At 36.6% G+C, this 19,510-nt stretch overlaps 1 protein-coding gene across 2 annotated transcripts; it reads right to left on the reverse strand.

The window, feature by feature from the left end:
* Positions 1-1,164: 1,164 nt before the first annotated feature.
* Positions 1,165-10,059, reverse strand: GCG (glucagon). 2 transcript variants are annotated; one of them, XM_021703171.1, is made up of 6 exons: positions 9,995-10,059; positions 6,866-6,966; positions 5,177-5,338; positions 3,380-3,517; positions 1,900-2,043; positions 1,165-1,227 (listed from the first exon to the last, which is right to left on the reverse strand). In XM_021703171.1, the coding sequence occupies exons 2-6, from the start codon at positions 6,955-6,957 to the stop codon at positions 1,221-1,223; spliced, it is 543 nt and encodes a 180-aa protein (XP_021558846.1). In that variant the 5' UTR covers positions 6,958-6,966; positions 9,995-10,059; the 3' UTR covers positions 1,165-1,220. The 2 variants fall into 2 exon arrangements, with proteins under 2 accessions (XP_021558846.1, XP_021558847.1); XM_021703172.1 differs by lacking the exon at positions 1,165-1,227 and having other exon boundaries at positions 1,896-2,043; positions 6,866-6,962; positions 9,995-10,029.
* Between the last annotated feature and the right edge of the window lie 9,451 nt (positions 10,060-19,510).

Genomic DNA, 19,510 nt, shown 5'->3' on the forward strand with positions numbered 1-19,510 from the left:
GCAAAGGCAGTTCTTAGAGGGAAGGATAATGCGACAAATGTATATATTGAGAAAATCGAAAGCTCTCCAATAAACAACCTAACTTTACATCTCAAGATCTAGAAAAACCAGAACAAAGTAAGCCCGAAGTTGGCAGAAGTAAGGAAAACAAAGATCAGAGTGGAAATAAATGAAATAGAGACCAGAAAAACGATAGAGAGATCAACAAAACTAAGAGCTGTTTTGTTTTCTTTTTTAAGATAAACAAAACTGACCAAGAGCATGTGACTCCTCAGAAGGAGGGAGCTGGTACTTAGCTCCAGAAGAGAGTTGTCTTGTAGCTTTAGTATTGCCTGATGATCTATTTTTTTTTAAGATAAGCCAGAAGTCAATATATTTATATAAAATACATCAATTTTTCAATGTTGGCCCAAGATGTTAAAGCACTGTGCAGCCATTCAAATCACGAAGCCATGTCTGAGCACTAGATTTGGCTCATGGGCTACGAGCTTAGGAAGAAGGGGTGTTTGGAAGGAGTGGGGTCACGAAGAAGGAGAGAAAACAGACAATGGTAAAGAAGCTCGGAAACTTTATCTGTCCACCTTTGATATATTGAAAGCGGAGCACTTTTATGACAAACGTTTTAAGAGCAATGTCTTTCCAGTTTTTTTTTTTTTAAATATTTATTTATTTATTTGAGAGAGTGAGAAAGTACATGAGAGGGGGGAGGGTCAGAGGGAGAAGCAGACTCCCCGCCGAGCAGGGAGCCCGATGCGGGACTCGATCCCGGGACTCCAGGATCGTGACCTGAGCCGAAGGCAGTCGCTCAACCGACTGAGCCACCCAGGCGCCCAATGTCTTTCCAGTTTTACCACTGTGGCTACTAGTCCTCCTTATCCTAAATGCAGACATGCTGTGATTGAAATACTTTATATGTACAGATTATACCACAGAAAAATAATTTCATTGTTGACGTAAGCAGGTTAGGGTACTTCATCCAAAATAAGAAACTGAGAGAATTCTGCATTTTCATATTTTAAAAGTTGGTATTTTAGCAATATTTTGACAATGGTTTATTCCAGGTATAATCTTTGGCTATACAACATTAAAAGAAAATTTATCTATTGGCATGCAAAGCAATATGGTTTCAGAATACACCTCTTAAATTTACAGAACTTAAAATTTCAAATACCCCACGTGGCTGGCAGGTGACGTGAAGATGATGTTGAAGAGTGACATACTTACTTCCTAGAAATTAAAAAAAAAATGGCAGTGATTTAGCATAGCTCTAATACTGAGATGATATAGTTAATTTATCCAGGAAATATTTCGGTAATACACTTTGATAAAACTTGTTTATCCATCTTTTCATCTTACAAATCCCTTAGTCTTTTGAACTCTTCAAATATTTGCATTCAGAGATGACTTATCCTAAAGTCCCCCTATCACAAACATAAAGTTTATGAATAATTATAAAAAGCATTTATACCTCATCGAGGTAAGTGCTCAAGTTTTGGTGTTTAGATTTTTACTACAATGCTTATTACATTCAGTATCTAATACCGTGCATGCTGGTATTTCACTCTGTGCTGCAATGTCAACATATATAGATAGCAACTTTTAATGTGACATTGATATGCGAATGACTTAACATCCCCATGTTTTATTCATATCTGTGTTCCTGATTCCTTGTCCCTTGTTGACACACAGGAAATGTTTTTGGAATAAATGGGTGAATGGAGAAGACTGTAATGGTCAAAAATGAATATGGTAATGTTTTCTTAAACAACTCCTAATTTTGATTATATACCAAGAGACTAAATAAAGACCCTCTCCCCCACGTAGGGAACAACCCGTGGCCTGTCTGATACTATTTATGGAAGTTTTGATGGTTTTCAGAATTAACTAAAGTACAGTCACCTCTCCGTAATTTTGGTCTGAAGCAGCCAGTTTATAAAGTCCCGGGTGGCAAGATCATCAAGAACTGTGTTCATCTCATCAGAAAAAGAGCCGTCGGCGTGTCGGCGGCGTAATTCTTCAACAATGGCGACTTCTTCCGGGAAACTGAGAAAAAAGGGGTCAAAGGAGTACTTGCTTAAATGTTTTAAGGTAAGTCCTTGTTGATTGCCTATCCCTGGTAACTCGCGTGAGGATCACCGAGGAAATAGTTTCTATTTTCCAGGGTCCTACTAGGAAAAAGTCTCACAGAAACCTGCATGTGGGAAAGGGAATGATTTAGGTCGGAAAGAGCAGAGCTGAGATCTGAAACCAAACCTGTGTAGCTTCATACCCTTTTCGATATGCCAGGCTACTTCGAATGGCAGCACAGATGTTATTACTGAGACTTAGTTTGTCTATAATTCAGAAAAATGTATTATGTCTCGTAAAACTAGTGATTATTTGAACAGCCCTGCAAAGTGCAGTATGAAAGGATTAAAACTTAGTCTATGTAACATTTTCTTTTTGAATGGTTTAGTATAGCAGAATTTTTGGTATTATGTTAAAACACTATAAAATATCCTCAAGTATAAGTGACTATTTTACCATTAGTTTTATCAGTTTGATCATTCATGTTTTAAAAGTCAGCGACAATACTAGTTTCCTTTTGTCTTAAGATCTCTTTAAGTCTCAGTTAGCTTGTTTTAAATCTCACTAAAGCAAAACAAACCAGAGTCGAACATGAATTCCCTGCCTCTCATATTTCAAGTGTCAATCAAAATGATCAGGAGAAAATGAGATGGTTCAGGAATCTGTTTGGTTGTGGTAAGTTCCAAGAAAGTCCCAAAAGGCTTTAGCTTCATTTTCAACTTTGACGATTTAGTGGTTGTCTATATGACAGCCCTATTAAAAAATGGGCATATTGTTAAATCGATGGGTGTTTCCACCTACCCGTACTTTGAGTGGCATTTCATTACACATCTTAAGTTTTGTTCCCTTTTGTCTTCATCACGTTTTTACCTGAATCCTGACACACACGTATATGTGATCCTACAGGTAAATATTTACAGTCAGACTTTCAGTTTTCAGTGCTATGTCTTCTTTTTCCTTATCTCTAGTTTTCCCAAGACAGTTCCAGTTTAAGCTTGTCGTCTTGGTACAGTTATCAAAAGCATTCTCTTTGTTATCAACAGTGTCCTGTGTTGACAAATGAATACCCTAATTATAACACAACTATACTAGAGGATGATTATTAATTATAAATATTATTAATATTTGCTATCAAAAATAAAACAAGACGACTTCTGTAGACTGTCTCCCACCAATTCAAGTTATTTCCTCACTTTGTGAGACTATACTAATTGCTTCTGTAATCCAGATCCATATATAGATAACTGTAGTCTAAGTTTTCAGCATCATGCAAAAAAAAAAAAAAATGTTAAATAAGAATGTACAGACTTACTCTCGCCTTCCCCGGCCTTTCACCAGCCAAGCAATGAATTCCTTGGCAGCTTGGCCTTCCAAATAAGAACTTACATCACTGGTAAAGGTCCCTTCAGCATGTCTCTCAAATTCATCATGACGTTTGGCAATGTTATTCCTGAAAGAAATGTGAAAGTTAAGTTGAAGATCTGTCTCTTTAGCAATATGGTTCTCACCTTTAAGCAGTGCAGCTTTGGGTTCGGGATCCTATGTAGAAGGGGCTTAGGGAGATCTGGGAGATGAGGGTGGCCAGGGGATCAATCTGAAGCTACATGAATTACCTGGATCCAAGGTTGATGGGACAGGGCTAATAACAATTGAGGCGGCCTAGAGCCCCTCCACTCTACCCAGCACACCAATTTTCGCCTCCCTTGCTTGTCTGTGCCATTGATTATTAAAGCTGCATTTACTTCGGTCTCGATATATGTGGGCTCTGCACTGTGCTGTGCTACTTGCAAGCGAGGCAGCTGTTTGTTATTAGTCCATATGGGGTCAGAGTTAATGGAAATGATTCAGGGGAAAGCAGAGGACTTTTTCAAAATATTGTCAAAAGGACCACATGATAATGGATTAAAGGAAATGGGTGATGGGCCAGCCATGAAGAAAGCTGAGAAGAGGACTCCATTTCACCTTCAAGGGTGTGCAGAGAGCTTTGTGTAGGGGATGACCAGCTGCCCTCAGTTTCCCCTACATATATTGCCCCAGAAGGTTGATCTTAAACACACAACAGAAAACCGCCTGAGAAAAAAATTGTTTCCCGTGAGTTTATCACTTGTGGCATTCCCTTTCTAGAAAGGAGGACAGTTGTTTTCATTTTCTCAAACTTGTGATTTCCCACATTTTACCAATGGTCTCATCTGTAGTCCTTGGCAGGGACTTCTCCCAGTGTCTGCTCTGGCCGTGACCGCCATCTTTCCTGCAGCTGTAACTTCCACTTTAAGAACTTTAGGTCAACCACTCTGTCGCTCCTGTTTCTCCTGCTGGCTCTGTTCACTCTCTTGCTCTCACCTCCTCTCTCCCTTCTCTATTCTATCCAGACAAATCTATGCCCTTTTCCTGATTTTTAGATTCCTTTAGCTACTTTGTATGCATAACTCCCTTCCCTTTGTGGGCCACCCTCCAAAGAAATTGTGAAATTCCACCATCTCTGTGAAACCCTTGTGGATGATTTCCTCCAGTAGCCTAGATGTAGCAAAAAACCCAACACTGTCAAAGAAAATCCAACATTAAAATGTATGCCTTATGATAGGGTTGTGTTCTTATTTGCCTTCTTCTCTCTTTATGCTGTGCAGCTAGGCTGTGATTTTAAATGTGTATCTTGGATTGTATTCTACAAGAAAAAGACTGCATCTGTTTCCAGTCCTTACCATGGATTAACTTGGCTAGAGGATACTTTGAATGTGATCACAGTCGTGAGTTTGAACCCTACAAGGGAATGTTGAATTTGCTCTATCTTTTGGTCAGAAATTAGATTCCTAACCTTGCAGGTCCACAGAAGTCAACTTCCGATTTTAAAGGGAAATGGGCCAAGACACAGTTTGGAATATCATTTAAAGTCCATGTCCCATTGGAGGGTGGGTAAGAGGATTGGAGGGGTGGGGGGACATTCAGAGGAATAATACCAAGGATAGCATCACCAACCTTGAAAATCATCAAAGTTGGAAGAGTTTATGGGCATGATTTGATGAGCATGATAAAAAAAAAAAAAGAGAGAAATTTAAGACATATTTATGTAGTACATTTGTGTGCAACTTTTGGACCAGGTTCAGACCCTTACTTGTTCCTCTTGGTGCTCATCAACCACTGCACGAAATCCTGAGCACGCCTGGAGTCCAGATACTTGCTGTAGTCACTGGTGAATGTGCCCTGAGAATGGCGCTTGTCTTCATTCATCTGATCTGGATCATTGAGCGGGTCTGTCTGAGGAGCTGGGAATGATCTGTGAAGAACAGTAATTGGTGCAAGTAAATTTCTCCTCAAGAGTAGAATCACTTGAACAGCATCTTCTCTACAAAATACAGCACTATATGAAGCTGGAAGGCAGGTGCCTTGAGTATTTCAGTGGGTAGTTCAGAGACACCTTTAGCTTGCCATGGGAATTCCACAGTTTTATTGGAATTGAAGACACTCTGATTCTGAATTCTAGTAGTAGATTTTTCAGCTGGCTTCTTTTTTTCTGAAATGGATTAAAGAAACCTTTTTTTTTTTTTTCACTTAATGCATCTACTCATGATTATGCTAATAATGACAGAAGAGATCAATATTTTAAAAGAGTAAAACTCTCCACCTCATTTGTTCGGCAGCAGCAGGTTTATGTCCCTAATTGTGTGTATGCATATATTAATATAAAGAAGAAGCTCAGTTACCTGGTTATATGGTAGCTAATGGTGGAAGAAAGACAAACACTCAAAGACAAGAATAAGTGCACTTGGTAATTTGAAACTGTATAGTGGATCATATGCATGCCAATAATCAACAGTTGGTTGGCATGGCAAATATGGGGAAATATTCAATGTGATTAATATTCAGAAATAGAAATGAGACACTATTTTTACCTGTCAAATTAGCAAAGATTAAATACTGGGGAGGATAGTGTGAGAGAAGTATTTCTATACTGCTGATGGGAGTGTGTATGTGTGTGACTTTTCTGGAAAGCAAGTTGGCAAGATAATATAAAAAATTTAGACTCATTCAAAACCTTTGACATAGTAATTCTACTACTAGAAATCTATCCTTAGAAAATAGTAAGAAACGTAGGGGGAAAATGTTATTTGCAGCATTCTTTGTGGGAAAACTTGAAGAATTCTTAAGTGTTCAATAAAAGATGAATAGCTAAGTAAATATTATACATTTATGAGATGAAATAGTATGCAGCCATTAAAGGGTCATACATTTAACAGATATTTTTAATGATGTAAGAAAGAACTAACAATAGAATGAAAGAGAAAAAACATAGTATCTGGGATATATTTATATACAGTGCACATAAAATACAGGAAAGTAATATGCCAAATTTTAGAATTATGAATAGTTTTCTCTGAATAGTGAAGCTTGAGTACTTGAAAAAATTTTGCATGTTTTTAAAATATTTTCTATCATGAACACATATGACTTTCCCAATTAGCAACTAACTGTTATTTTTTAAAAGGAGTAAAAGAGACAAAATTGGTATGAATAATTAAAATAATCTACTCTACAATGTGTAATGAACGGATAAATAGGATCAGCTGAAGATTTCAAAGAGCTGTAATTTCCTGTGTAATGGATTTTCAACATTGCCCACCCCTTTGGTTATGAGATAGCACATACTCTGATCTATACTGCAGTAAAGACTTTATCACAATGATACCTTAAACATTTGGAAAAACGTACAGAGTATTTTCCTGACACCTAGTCATTATCATAGTTTTTACAGACTCTATTCTAACATTAATGTTATGTTAGTTCAAGTCTAGGGATTGCATACCTGGATTTCTCCTCTGTGTCTTGAAGGGAACGTTGCCAGCTACCTTGTACCAGCATAACAAACAATCCGGCCACAAAGTAAATGCTTTTCATTTTTGCTGCCTGTGGGAACACAGAGTCAGGGTCTGGGGTTGGGGTCAGGGGGAGGCCAGCAACCATATTTAAACCTGTCAGATTAAATTAGTTCGATTTTGACTAAGTAAATATTACAAATAGAATAAGCTAGTCATCGATTTTACTCTGACAATTTTTCCAGCTTAATTTCAAATAGTAGAGTATATCTTTCCCCAGATTTTGTTTGGTGACAAAAAGGATACAAAAGATATGTTCCCCCAATTAAAAAAAAAAAAAAAGGGTATGTACCACCAGCTAAGCTTTTTTATTAGTGTAGGACACTTGTGTTAATGATTAGAAGGCTCATTTCCAGACTTGAAATTAAAAATGTCCATGATAAACATTTAAAATATCTACTGTAGATGATATGCTACATATGGTTAGCCTGAATGGCACCTTCCATAATGCCACCCCCTTCACTATCAGTCTGGCTTTCAATTAATAGTCCTCCTCTTCCAAGCATTTACATTATACTGCATTTCAACCATCTTAAAGCAGCCTCAGGCTACAACTTGGCATACCAGCTGTCGGTTCAGATGTATTATTCATTTATATTTTAAATAGTGTAACTTGGTCTAGACTTTGTAATTATAAAGCGACCAACAGATTTGAGGTATTTTAGGGTGCTTTGACCTGTTCTAAATTAAAGGGAAAAATCATTTTAAAGACAAGCAATTTGCAACAAGAACTAATGCTTCTGGCAACTTGAACAATCACAACCAAGAAACTAAGAGATCACTGTCATAAAGAAAATTAACGCTCGCTTCTGAAGTCTTGGAAGTCCCCAGGTTGTTTTATAATTGGACTTAGTCCAGGACATGTCATTCACTGCTACTGACACCCTAGGCCTGGTTGTATGATACACCTGATTGCTTGTCTTCATAACTCAAGCAGATGCCCTGTGAAGCCATTGGATGCCAAGGACATGATGATGAAGCGTGGATGGGGTGGGGATCAATATGAGTGCGGGGTGGCCACATGCCCCACAGGGCAAGCTCCTCTATTCACTGCGTGGAAACTTTGCACCCGGTGTTTGTCATGGACTTCTCTCTGCTACTTTCAAGACCAACCGTGTTTACTTTGAGAAGTGGGGAGTTCAATCCAAGTTTGATTATGCTTATCCATAAATAATTTGAATGAATATTTTTAGCACATGGCATTTGGTTTGAAATAGGATTTTACAAACATTATCATTTTAAACTATCAATCTTTTGTTTAACATCCTCGCCATATTTACTATCTGTCTTTGGCACTAAAACATGGAGACCGTAGTACCTGCAGTGGTATTTTTTTTCTTTCTTTGAAATATTGTCTTTGTGGATTAAGTGGTCAATTCGACAAAGCAGCACAGCAGGAATTACATATTCGCCCTTCTTCATTCATCAGTATTAAGTTACTAATTTGACATTTTGCTCCGCTTCAGTTTATCTAGTCGGCAAACTTTGGAAACTTTGTCATGTTTGCAGACAGTGTCTTCTGATTATAATTCTCAACTGTAAATTCAGGCTTTGGGGAATTTAAAAAAATTAAAGCAAGCATTTCTTTTTAGGGTTACCTTACTTTTAAAAGGTCAGTTTAGTCCTAAATAATTCCTTCTATGCCAAGTTCCAAAAGATTTGACAATATTTTCTAGTATGTTCTACGGAGGCAGATTTAGAACAGGTGGGATTCTGCCACTGTGGGAACTAACTGAAAGAGAAGCAACTGTATGGAAGTGAATATTTGAAGTCCTCTACAGGCAATAAAATGAGTGCTACTGCAAAAGGAACTGATTTTTTAAAAATTTCTTTTATTCATTTAGTGGAAGCCTATGGAATTGCGAAAATTTTAAGAATAAGATTAATTGTTTGAAATCCACTACTGAGAAAGCAAATATTTATGTTATTTTAGGTCAAGCTCCTACTCAGTAAGAGAAGAATTTTAATCACCCCCCCCCCCTTTTGGTAGTCTAAGGAGAGAATCTGCAGTTTTTTAAGAACCACACATTTCTACGCAAATTTAAAGGAAAATATCATAACAATAGTATTCTTTGTGTAGGAAGTCTTTTAGGAAGATAAACCTTAGACCTCCGCAAGGTGACATTTTATTATATCCCCAAATATATTGGTGTTGTAGGCCAAATAAGTACTTTTCAAACTGGTTGGCTCATTTCCTCTCATAGGTCCTTCCTATGTGGGGCAGAAACACACTACTTTATCATTTTTCCATTGAGGATCTTTATAAAATTGTTCTTTGTCCTTAAGAACTTAAATAGGTACTTTAGAACATCTGGTTTTTTCTAAAGAGATTTACTAAAATTTCATTTCAGAATGTGTACATTTTAGATATATTATTTATTATTATTGGTCTTTAATACATAGTAAGGAGTTATTAATCTGTGGTTTTACTCAGTTCCATCCAAAGGCTTCCCAGTAATTGACTCTATTTTTCTCTGCACCAGATATGCTGTGTCTTGTTTACAAAGAGCTGATTTCATGGACTTTGATTTTTTTTGATAGACTTAACAGAAATTTGAATATTTGAAAGATGATGTTGATTCTGCTCTTTTAGAAAACCATAAGTTTTCATTGGTAAGGAGCAATTGCTGTTATAGCTTCTCTAATGGACACATTTCTGCTGAATTTAAAAGGCGCCTTCTGTTCAAAGTAATATACACATTTATCAAACGCAAGGAAAATATTTATTTTTCAAAATGTTACCACTTAAAAATTCAGTTCTCATAACAGTTAAATCTTGTAACAAGGGCATTGATTTGAATCTTTGTTTTTCTTTCTATTTTATATCTTTGCATTGAATTATTTATCCAATTCACTTTTCAGTATCACTCTGTTGAAATAAATATATGTAAATGCATTTTTTATCACTTTTTCATTTCCATTCTGCCCCTTGAATTATTAGCAATAAGGTATAAGATGAAAGAACAGGACTTCATTCATCATACTTTGCTTCCTTAAAAATACCTAACTGTACCCCAAACAGGATTTACAGTCTTGCAATCCCTCACTAGTAATCTTACCTTCTGACACCGTGACTGGAACAGAGCAGGTGGAGAGAGAGTGAGCCCTCTTTTCGGACCTCTGGATGTGCTTTGTCCTGAGCTCTGTACTCTACAGCAGAGCACACTGCATTTATATACTCTCAGCGTTGTTCAGACTCACAGATATTATGCTGACAATATAAATTTCTCATCTGTAAATAATGAGTTTTTGTTACAAACGATTTCACTCGCCCACTCACTTTGCTCATCCGCATTCTATGCTTATATTGGGTGGGGCCTCTGAGACCAGGAAACTTTTTATTTACTCTCCTGCTTTTTTTTGTTGTTTTTGGGAATGGAAAGGGCAGTTTGGAAATTCACCCTTCACTCTCAGTCAGGCATGAAAATCACTTAAATACTCTAAAGTGAATTCTGATGCCGAAGACAAAAAAAACCTTGAAATTACATAGTTCATGGCTAACCCCACTTTGAGCAGGGCCTCATTTGAGGGTCTTACAAATCCTTCCTTTTGCTGTCTAGTTATGACGGCTTTATCTGAATGAAATAATTAGTTAATTCTGTCACCTACCCAAATAATAAACCATTCCCTCAACACACACTTAATAAGAATCTTCTCATCCCCACCCTATGGAATTAATTTGTATTATTTTGGAGGGGAATTTTAAAAAATATCAATTAAGACCTAATGTATCCTGTTGTAGTAAATTGGATTCAGGCAGAAAGGATAAAGTAAAATGAGGATTAAACATTCAAGATAGGTGATGATAATAAGACAGGGACTAGTATTTCTTTTTTCTTCTAATGGATATATAAAGACTAACTGTGTTGATAAGAGACCCAGACACTAATTCACAAAAGAACGAATTTGAGGAAAACTCTTGACATGAGATGCATACTGTCACATTTCCTGAGTTTTGTGATCCGTCACTTAGGACTTTAATGATCTATAGGATTTAGCAGATGTGAGTTTGGCCATCTTAGAGAAAGAAAAAAATGCGAAATGACCTGGACAGACAGCATGAGAACAGTGTCAGTGTAATTAGATTTTGGTCTGGCTGCTATCAACAAACTGGGTGACCATGGTCAAGTCACACACTCTCCTTGTGCCTCAGCTTTTTCACCTGCAAAATGAGAGGATTGGTTACATGACTCTTGTAAGATGAAACTGTGATTCCATATGACAAAATCATTGCAATATCTCCTAGCTAGATTCCAGTATTTGAATACCATCAACTGCATGACAAAGCTGATGACTTGTACAGAAGTAAATCATGGAAGCAACCGGAGAAACATTCCTAGTGAACTTAAACTCTTCAATTGTGGATTGGACCAACTGTTGGATGTAGAGCCAGTTAAAGGCCATGGAGATCAGTTCTATGTGAAATTGGGAGACCCCAGGAAGAGGGTTTGTGCTGGTGGTTACTGATGGTGATTCAAAGTGTGGTCCAAAAACCGACATCACCAGGGAGCTTACTAGGAATGCAGACCCTTGGGCCCAAGCCCAGACCTACCCAATAAGAATTTGCATTTTACCAAGATCTCCAGGCAATTCATATGCATATTAAAGTCTGAGAAGTATGGTTGCATAAAATCTATACCTTGTTTTCTTCATCTTCTCCCCAATGCTTGCTGGTATTTTCACCTGAGGATTTCTTCTTAGCACTGCCAGCAGGGGGGGAGAAAGAGCAGAGAAAGGTGGCCTTCCTCAGGACAGTATGGATTAACACTTTTAAATACAGTAATGGCTTGAAAGTGTGGGTAAGTTTACTATCGAATTGTTCTTCCCTCTTCCCTCAATCCTCATGAGTATACTGGCTATATTTGTATCAATTGTTTGACATTCAGTTCTATTTTTTCTCTTTGCCTATTTGAATAGATGTCTCTTCACCCCTCTGTGTCTGTCTTCTTTTCAGATGTTATCTGTTTGTGGAGCAGTGCTAATAAGAGGGGGGCTCTGTGGACGATGTATATAAAGCCCTTAACACAGCACCTGGCTTGGCTCTCCCCCAATATCTTACTACAAAACTTGTTTCCTTCCACTGCACTTGCTTTCTATTATTTCAGAAGGGACTATTCCAAGTTCTTTGAGAAATTTCCTCTAGCTTCATCTCCAGCCCACCAACACTGATTCTTGGCAGTCCCCAGCACCATTAATAATAAGCATTCTGAAAACGCAGAAGCATTCCAAACCTCATTGCACAGAGCACCGTTGTCCTACATAGCAGGGGCAAAGCAGGCTCCCGAATGGACATCGTGTTATCAGAAATTAAGGCAAACATCAGTGCAATTGTGGACTTGTGGATCTTCTTCCAAAGACTGTCCCAGCACCAGCCTCCGCTTGGCCTTCAATTCCCATCATTGTAGTTATTTGGTCATTCAGATGTGAGGCAGAGAAAGTGGGGTCCTTGTATTTAAATGACTAGTGTTAAATAGTTTGTTTGGAAGAAGGGAAATTCTGGGATATGTCATCTAGAGTTCTCCCGTCAGACTATGGGAGGTATCTGGTGGCTGCCAGGGAGCACTGCCATATGATAGCTATGATACACTTTCCTGAAAGATGAATTTGACTTGATATAAGGAATATAAAACATAATTATTATATGGAGTAGTACAAAAATGTGCATCGAGTTTTAAGGTAAAATAAGGTATTTATTCAAAGATTTCTTGCTTTCTTTATGATGCTTAGGACCAGGGATAACTTTTATGGGCTTAAAACCTATGCTGTTACATGAGGCCACATGTTTAGAAGGAACCTGTGCTTGGCTTAATACTCTACTCTGATCATCTTGAAATTCTTAATAACTTTTTTTCTTAAAGATTTTATTTATTTGACAGAGAGAGACACAGGGGGAGAGGGAACACAAGCAGGGGGAGTGGGAGAGGGAGAAGCAGGCTCCCCACCAAGCAGGGAGCCCGATGCGGGGCTCGATCCCAGGACCCTGGGATCATGACCTGAGCCGAAGGCAGATGTTTAACAACTAAGCCACCCAGGCACCCCAGAAATTCTTAATAACTTTTGAACAAGGGCTCTGCATTTTTGTTTTGCATTTGGCCCCACAAATTATGTAATGGGTTCTTCTTAGGACTTCACCTGACAAAATCATGGAGTATAAGATACTTGCATGTTTATTTTCCTCAGCTGCTCAGAATAGTTGGGTTGAAATGTTTGAGAATGGCAAAGATCACTACACTCTGGTAGCAAGACTATGGACAAGGGGATCTCTCTCACATTGCTGTTGGGAGTACAACATGTTACAGCATGTTCGGGGGCACAATTTGACAATATTGCAAAATTACAAATACCTATAATCCTTGGCCTCATAAGGCTAAAACACCATTCTGAAAGTTTGTCTCAATTTTATTACTACATATATATGTAATGATGGAGGTACAAGACTCTTCATTGCAGCATTATGTATAATAGTAACAAGTTGGAGCTAATCCAAGGAACCATCAATAGATCAGGGTTTAGAAAAAACAACAAAGAAGCTTTTTATTCACCAAATTAGAAAGACTCTAAGATATGTTGTTAGGTGAAAATCGGGAGGTGATTATGGATATATATAGTAGGCCACTTTTGTGTTAGGAGAGAGAATGGGACAAATATATTTTTATTTAATCATCACTACATTTAAAATAATTGGAAGAATGCACAAGAAACTAATGAAAGCACTTACTTGGAAGAGGCAGTATGGAACAGTGAGGTAGAGAGAAACAGGGTGCCAAGAATACTTCTCAATATATACTTGTTATACTTGGGGGTTTTTTGTCCAGTTGATTTAATTATCTATTCAAAATAACAAAAAAAATATGATATAAAAAGAAGTGACAGCACAACCACTTTGGGAAGAGGTTAAACTTTAAAGCTAAATGAACAACTACCCTTTGACCTAGTAATTTTACCCAAGAGAAATGAAAACATTTATCTACAAAAGGACTCATACAAAAATGTTCACAGCAGCTTTCGAGCTATCACTAAAACTGGAAACAACAGAAAGTAAAATATTAGACAAGTTGTGGTATGGAATTTACACAGTGGAATACTACTAAACCATGATAACAAAAAAAGAATGAAAAACTGGTACTGGCAGCAATGTGGATGAATTTCACAGATATTGTGCTGAGTGAAAGAAGCTGGACACAAAAACACTGGATACAGTATGAATCCATTTTTAGAAGTTAAAGAACAGGCAAAACTAAGGTTAAAAAATCAGATTCATATAAATTTGATTTATATAAATTTTAGCTAAAAGAAAAAAATTATATAATTTAAAAAGAGGGGGTGCCTGGGTGGTGTGGTCGGTTAAGTGTCCGACTCTTGGTTTCAGCTCTGGTCATGATCTCAGGGTCCTAGGATTGAGCCCTGCATCGGGCTCCTTGCTCAGTGTGGAGGGTGCCTGAGATTCTCTCTCCCCCTCTCTGTCTGCCCCTCCTGCTAAAATAAAATAAATAAATAAATAGGCAAGCAAGTAAGTAAATAAATAAAAGAAAATCTTTAAAAAAAATAAGAAGAGCTGTTGGTGGAAGAATAAATCATACTAGCATGGCTGGATATTTATAATTGTTGAGTTGGCTGATGAGTAAACAGGGTTTATTATGTGATTCTGCTTATACCGTATAAGTATGAAACTTTCCAAAACAATAAGTTAAATGAAAACTGCAATAAAGTAAGTTGTGGGGTGGGGCATTAGCACCAATTAATCACTTACTTTGAAAGTTAAAGAGTTTGACCCTTTACCCTGTAGGACAACATCACGTGAAATAATATCCACATTATTGTGGTCCCAGAAGAAGAAGAAGAGAGAAAGGAATAGAAGAATTATTTGAAGAAATAATAGCTGAAAATTTCCCTAAACTGGGGAAGGAAACAGACATCCAGCTCCAGAAAGCACAGAGAGTTCTAAAGAAGATGAACCCAAAGAGAGCGACACCAAGAAACGTTATAATGAAACTGTCAAAGTTAAAGAGAGAGATTGAATATTAAAAGCAGTAAGAAAAAAACAACTTGCTACATATGAGGGAACCCCCGTAAGATGATCAGCTGATATTTCAGCAAAATTTTGTAGGCCAGAGGGAGTAGCATGATATATTCAAAGTGCTAAAAAGAAATGTTCCATGTACACTAGAAAAGAATATATATTCTGCTGCTTTTGGATGGAATGTTCTGTATATATATATTAAGTCCATCTGGTCTAATATGTCTTTTAAGGCCAATGTTTCCTTATTGTTTCTCTGTCTGGATGATCTATCCATTCATATAAGTGGGGTATTAAAGCCCCCTACTATTATTGCATTGCTGTCCCTTTACCTTTAAGGCTTGTTAATATTTGCTTTATAGATTTAGGTACTCCTATACTGGGTGAATAAATATTTACAAATGTATATCCTCTTGTTGGATTGACCCCTTTATCATTATGTAATGCCCTTCTTTGTCTTTAATCATAGTCTTTACTTTAAAATCTCTCTTGTCTAATACAAATATAGCTACACCAGCTTTCTTTTTGCTTCCTTTTGCATGGAATACCCTTTTTCATCCCTTCACTTTCAGTCTGTGTGTGTTGTTAGATCTGATGTGAGTCTTTTGTAGGTAACACATAGATGGGTCTTGTTTGTTTGTTTTGTCCACTCAGCCACTCTGTGCCTTTTAATTGGAAAATTTAGTCCATTTATAATTACTGACAGGAATGTATTTATTATTATTTTGTTGATTGTTTTCTGGCTGTTTTTGTAGTTCCTCTCTGTTCCTTTCTTCTTGTTTTCTTCCCTTGTGGTTTGGTGATTTTCTTTAGTGTTATGTTTGGATTGCTTTCTCATTGTCATTTGTGTATCTACTATAGATTTTTGGTTTGTATGTATGTATAGATTTTTATTTTGTTTCTTAACTAATTATTATACTTATAATTTTACTATTTTCTGTCTTTTAACTTTCATATTAGATTTATAAGTGGTTAATCCACTAACTTTATTAAATATTTGCATTTGCCAGTGAGAGCTTTACCTTTATATGTAGTTACTAGTTTGTGCTTTTTCTTTTCAGCTTAAAGAAGTCCCTTTACCATTTCTTGTAAGGTCATTTTAGTGATGATAAACTCTTTTATTTTTTTGCAGAATAGATAATATATTAGGTCAGAAAACAAGTCTCAATAAACTTAACAATATTGAAATTATATCAAACATCTTTTCAGACCACAATGGTATAAAACTAAAAATCAATTAAAGGAAGAAAACTGGAAAAATCACAAATATGTGGAGATTAAACAACATGGTACTGAACAACCAATGGTTCAACAAAGAAATCAAAGGAGAAATTAAAAAAATACCTGGAGACAAATAAAAATGGAAACACAACAGTCCAAAATCTGTGGAATACAGCAAAAACAGTTTTAAGAGGGAAGTTTAAATATAAGCCTACTTCAACAAACAAGAAAAATCTCAAATAAACAGTCTAGCTCTACACCTCAAAGAATTAGAGAAAAAAGAATAAACAAAGCACAAAGTTAGCAGAAGGAAGGAAATAATAAAGATTAGAGAAGAAATAAATGAAATAGAGACTAAAAAGACAATAAAAAAGATCAATAAAACTAAGAGCTGGTCTTTGAAAAGATAAACAGAATTGACAAAACTTTAACTAGATTCACCAAGGGGAAAAAAAAAAGAGGGCTCAAAAAAATAAAATCAGAAATGAAAGAGGAGAAGATGTAAGATACTAAAACAAAAATGAAGATACAAATAAATGGAAAGATAATCTATGCTCATGGACTGGTAGAATTAACATGATTAAAATGTTCATAGTATCCAAAGCAATCTACAGGTTCAATGAAATCCCTATCAAAATTCCAATGGCATTCAAATGGCATTTTTCATAGACCTAGAAGAAATAATTTTAAAATTTGTATGGAACTGTAAATGATTCTGAATAGCCAAAGAAATCTTGAGAAAGAACAAAGCTGGTGATATCATGCTCCCTAATTTCAAACTATACTACAAGACTATAGTAATCAAACAGTATGGTATTGGCATAAAAAATGATAACATAGATCAATGAAACAGAATAGAGTCCAGAAATAAAATCACGCATATACGGTCAATTAATCTATGACAAAGGAGGCAAAAATATACAAATAATGAAAATACAGTCTCTTCAAGAAATGGTGTTGGAAAACTCAACAGCCACACGCAAAGAATAAAACAGGACCACTATCTTACACCATACATGAAAATTAACTCAAAATGAACTTAAAACTTGAATGTAAGACCTGAAACCATGAAAATCCTAGAAGAAAACACAAGTGGTAAGCCCCAATATCTTGTCAACAAGTTTTTTTGGATCTGACTCCAAAGGCAAGGGCAACAAAAGCAAAAATAAACAAATAAGACTGCATGGGACTACATCCAACTAAAAAGCTTCTGCACGCTGAAGGAAACCATCAACAAAACAAAAAGGCAACTACTAAATGGGAGAAGATATTTGCAACTCATATGTTAATATTCAAAATATACAAACAACTCACACAACTCAACGAAAGAACAACTGGATTTAAAAAATGGGCAGAGGATCTGAATAGACATTTTTCCAAAGAAGACATACAGATGGTCAAGAGGTACATGGAAACATGTTTAACATCACTAATCATCAGGGAAAAGCAAATCAAAACTATAATGAGATATCACCTCACATCTATCAGACTGGCTATTATCAAAAAGGCAAGAAACAACAAGTTTGGAGAGGATGTGGAGAAAAGAGAACCCTTGTACACTGTTGCTGGGAATGTAAATTAGTGCAGCCACTATGGAAAACGGTACGGAGATTCCTCAAGAAATTAAAAATAGAACCACCATATGATACAGCTATTCCACTTCTGAGTATTTATTCAAAGAGTATGAAAACACTAATTTGAAAACATACATGCACCCCTATGCTGACTATTAGTTACAATAACCAAGATATGGAAAGAACCTGTGTCCATTGATAAATGAATGGATTCCACACACAGTGGAATACACACACACACACACACACACACACACACACACACACAATGGAATACTACTCAGCTATAAAAAAAGAAGAAAATCTTGCCATATGCCATATGCCATATGCCACATGGATGGACTTTCAGGGTATTATACTAAGTGAAACAAGTCAGGTGGAGAGAGCAAATACCATATGATTTCACTTATATGTGAAATCTGAAAAACAAAACAAATGAACAAAGAAAATAAAAACAAACTCACAAATATAGAGATTATATTGGTGATTTTCAGAGGGGGAGGGGATTGGGTTGGGGCAGGCGGAGGAGTGAAGGGGCTCAGTTGTAGGGTAATGGATGGTAACTAGACTTGTGATCACTGTGTAGTGTATACAAATACTGAATTACACTGTTGTACGCTTGAAACTTATATAATGTGAAATACCAATTTAACCTTAAGACAAAAAAAAGAGTTTGACCCCTTAGTTCCTAAGTATGAGCTAGGTAAAATAAATGTGGTTTGGAGACAGATGGTAGCAACAAAACCTGGAGGTAAAATGGTAGCACAGGACAGGACCTGGATAACAAACATCTGCAGGGAAGGCAGGGCAAGGGAGCCACCATTCACAGGTAAGGAAATGATGATTACAGCTCCCTCCTCCTCTGTCTTCTCCCAGGCCTGTCCTGAGGGTATGTATGCCTCTGCTGTATTATATAAGACTCAGGAGTGACGGATAAAATTGCCTTGAGTTTGAGGTTCCTTTTTGCTTCTCAGCATATGCCACGCTCTTCCTAGAGGAGAACAATCTTTTCCACAACAAGGGTCTTCTGAAAATAGGTGTGAGCCTTCAAAAATAAATAAATAAATAGATAGATAAATAAATAAAGTATACTACATGAGAGAAAAGTTCACATTAATTGAGGTTTTTTTTTAAGCTTTGGAAAAAAAAAATGTATAGTCATTTGACCATAGCCTTTGAAAATGTAAACATTGAGTACATGGAATGTGATAATCAAATGTCTTTACCTGTTTATGAGTGACTTGATGGGCTCGGGCGTCCAGGGGCCGTAAAGGAAGAACTTCCAGGGATGTTCTGAGTTTGCCAGAGGATGTGAGAAGTATCCTTACTGAGGAACATTGAAGAAACAGTTTGTGACCCATCCATCTGGAAGGATTCAGAGGAAGCCTGCTGGGTCAGGGAATATTCAGTAATAAGATCATCGGACAGTCTTCCTGCCCTGAGGCTCGGAGACCCTGTAGAGAGCCCCCGCTCACAAGTCTGAGCAGGGGACTGTGTCGCATCATGGCTTTGCATACATTGATTTTATCTTTTGCTGGATCCCTGGTATAATGAGATGTTTAAAATTGTTCTAAGTTTCAGTTGTTATTTTTATTCATAAAGGGAACAAGAAAGAGAAAGAAAACAAAATCACATTTGTACAAAATAATCTTATCTCATAATTTATAAGCAGAATATATATTTATATGTATAAATACATATATATCATTGAATACATGTGTTATGCTTCTATTTTTCGCATATTGTAGCTATAAAAAACAAAC

Source organism: Neomonachus schauinslandi, chromosome 3, assembly GCF_002201575.2.
Source record: "Neomonachus schauinslandi chromosome 3, ASM220157v2, whole genome shotgun sequence".
NCBI lineage: Eukaryota > Metazoa > Chordata > Mammalia > Carnivora > Phocidae > Neomonachus > Neomonachus schauinslandi.

Excerpts from the sequence above, each read along its gene's own strand:
- GCG (XM_021703171.1), bottom strand. The coding sequence starts at position 6,957 with ATGAAAAGCATTTACTTTGTGGCCGGATTGTTTGTTATGCTGGTACAA. Across the intron at positions 3,518-5,176 it reads ATGAGCACCAAGAGGAACAA|GAATAACATTGCCAAACGTC; the intron begins GTAAGGGTCTGA and ends CATTTCTTTCAG. Across the intron at positions 2,044-3,379 it reads AAAGGCCGGGGAAGGCGAGA|TTTCCCGGAAGAAGTCGCCA; the intron begins GTAAGTCTGTAC and ends CTTTTTTCTCAG.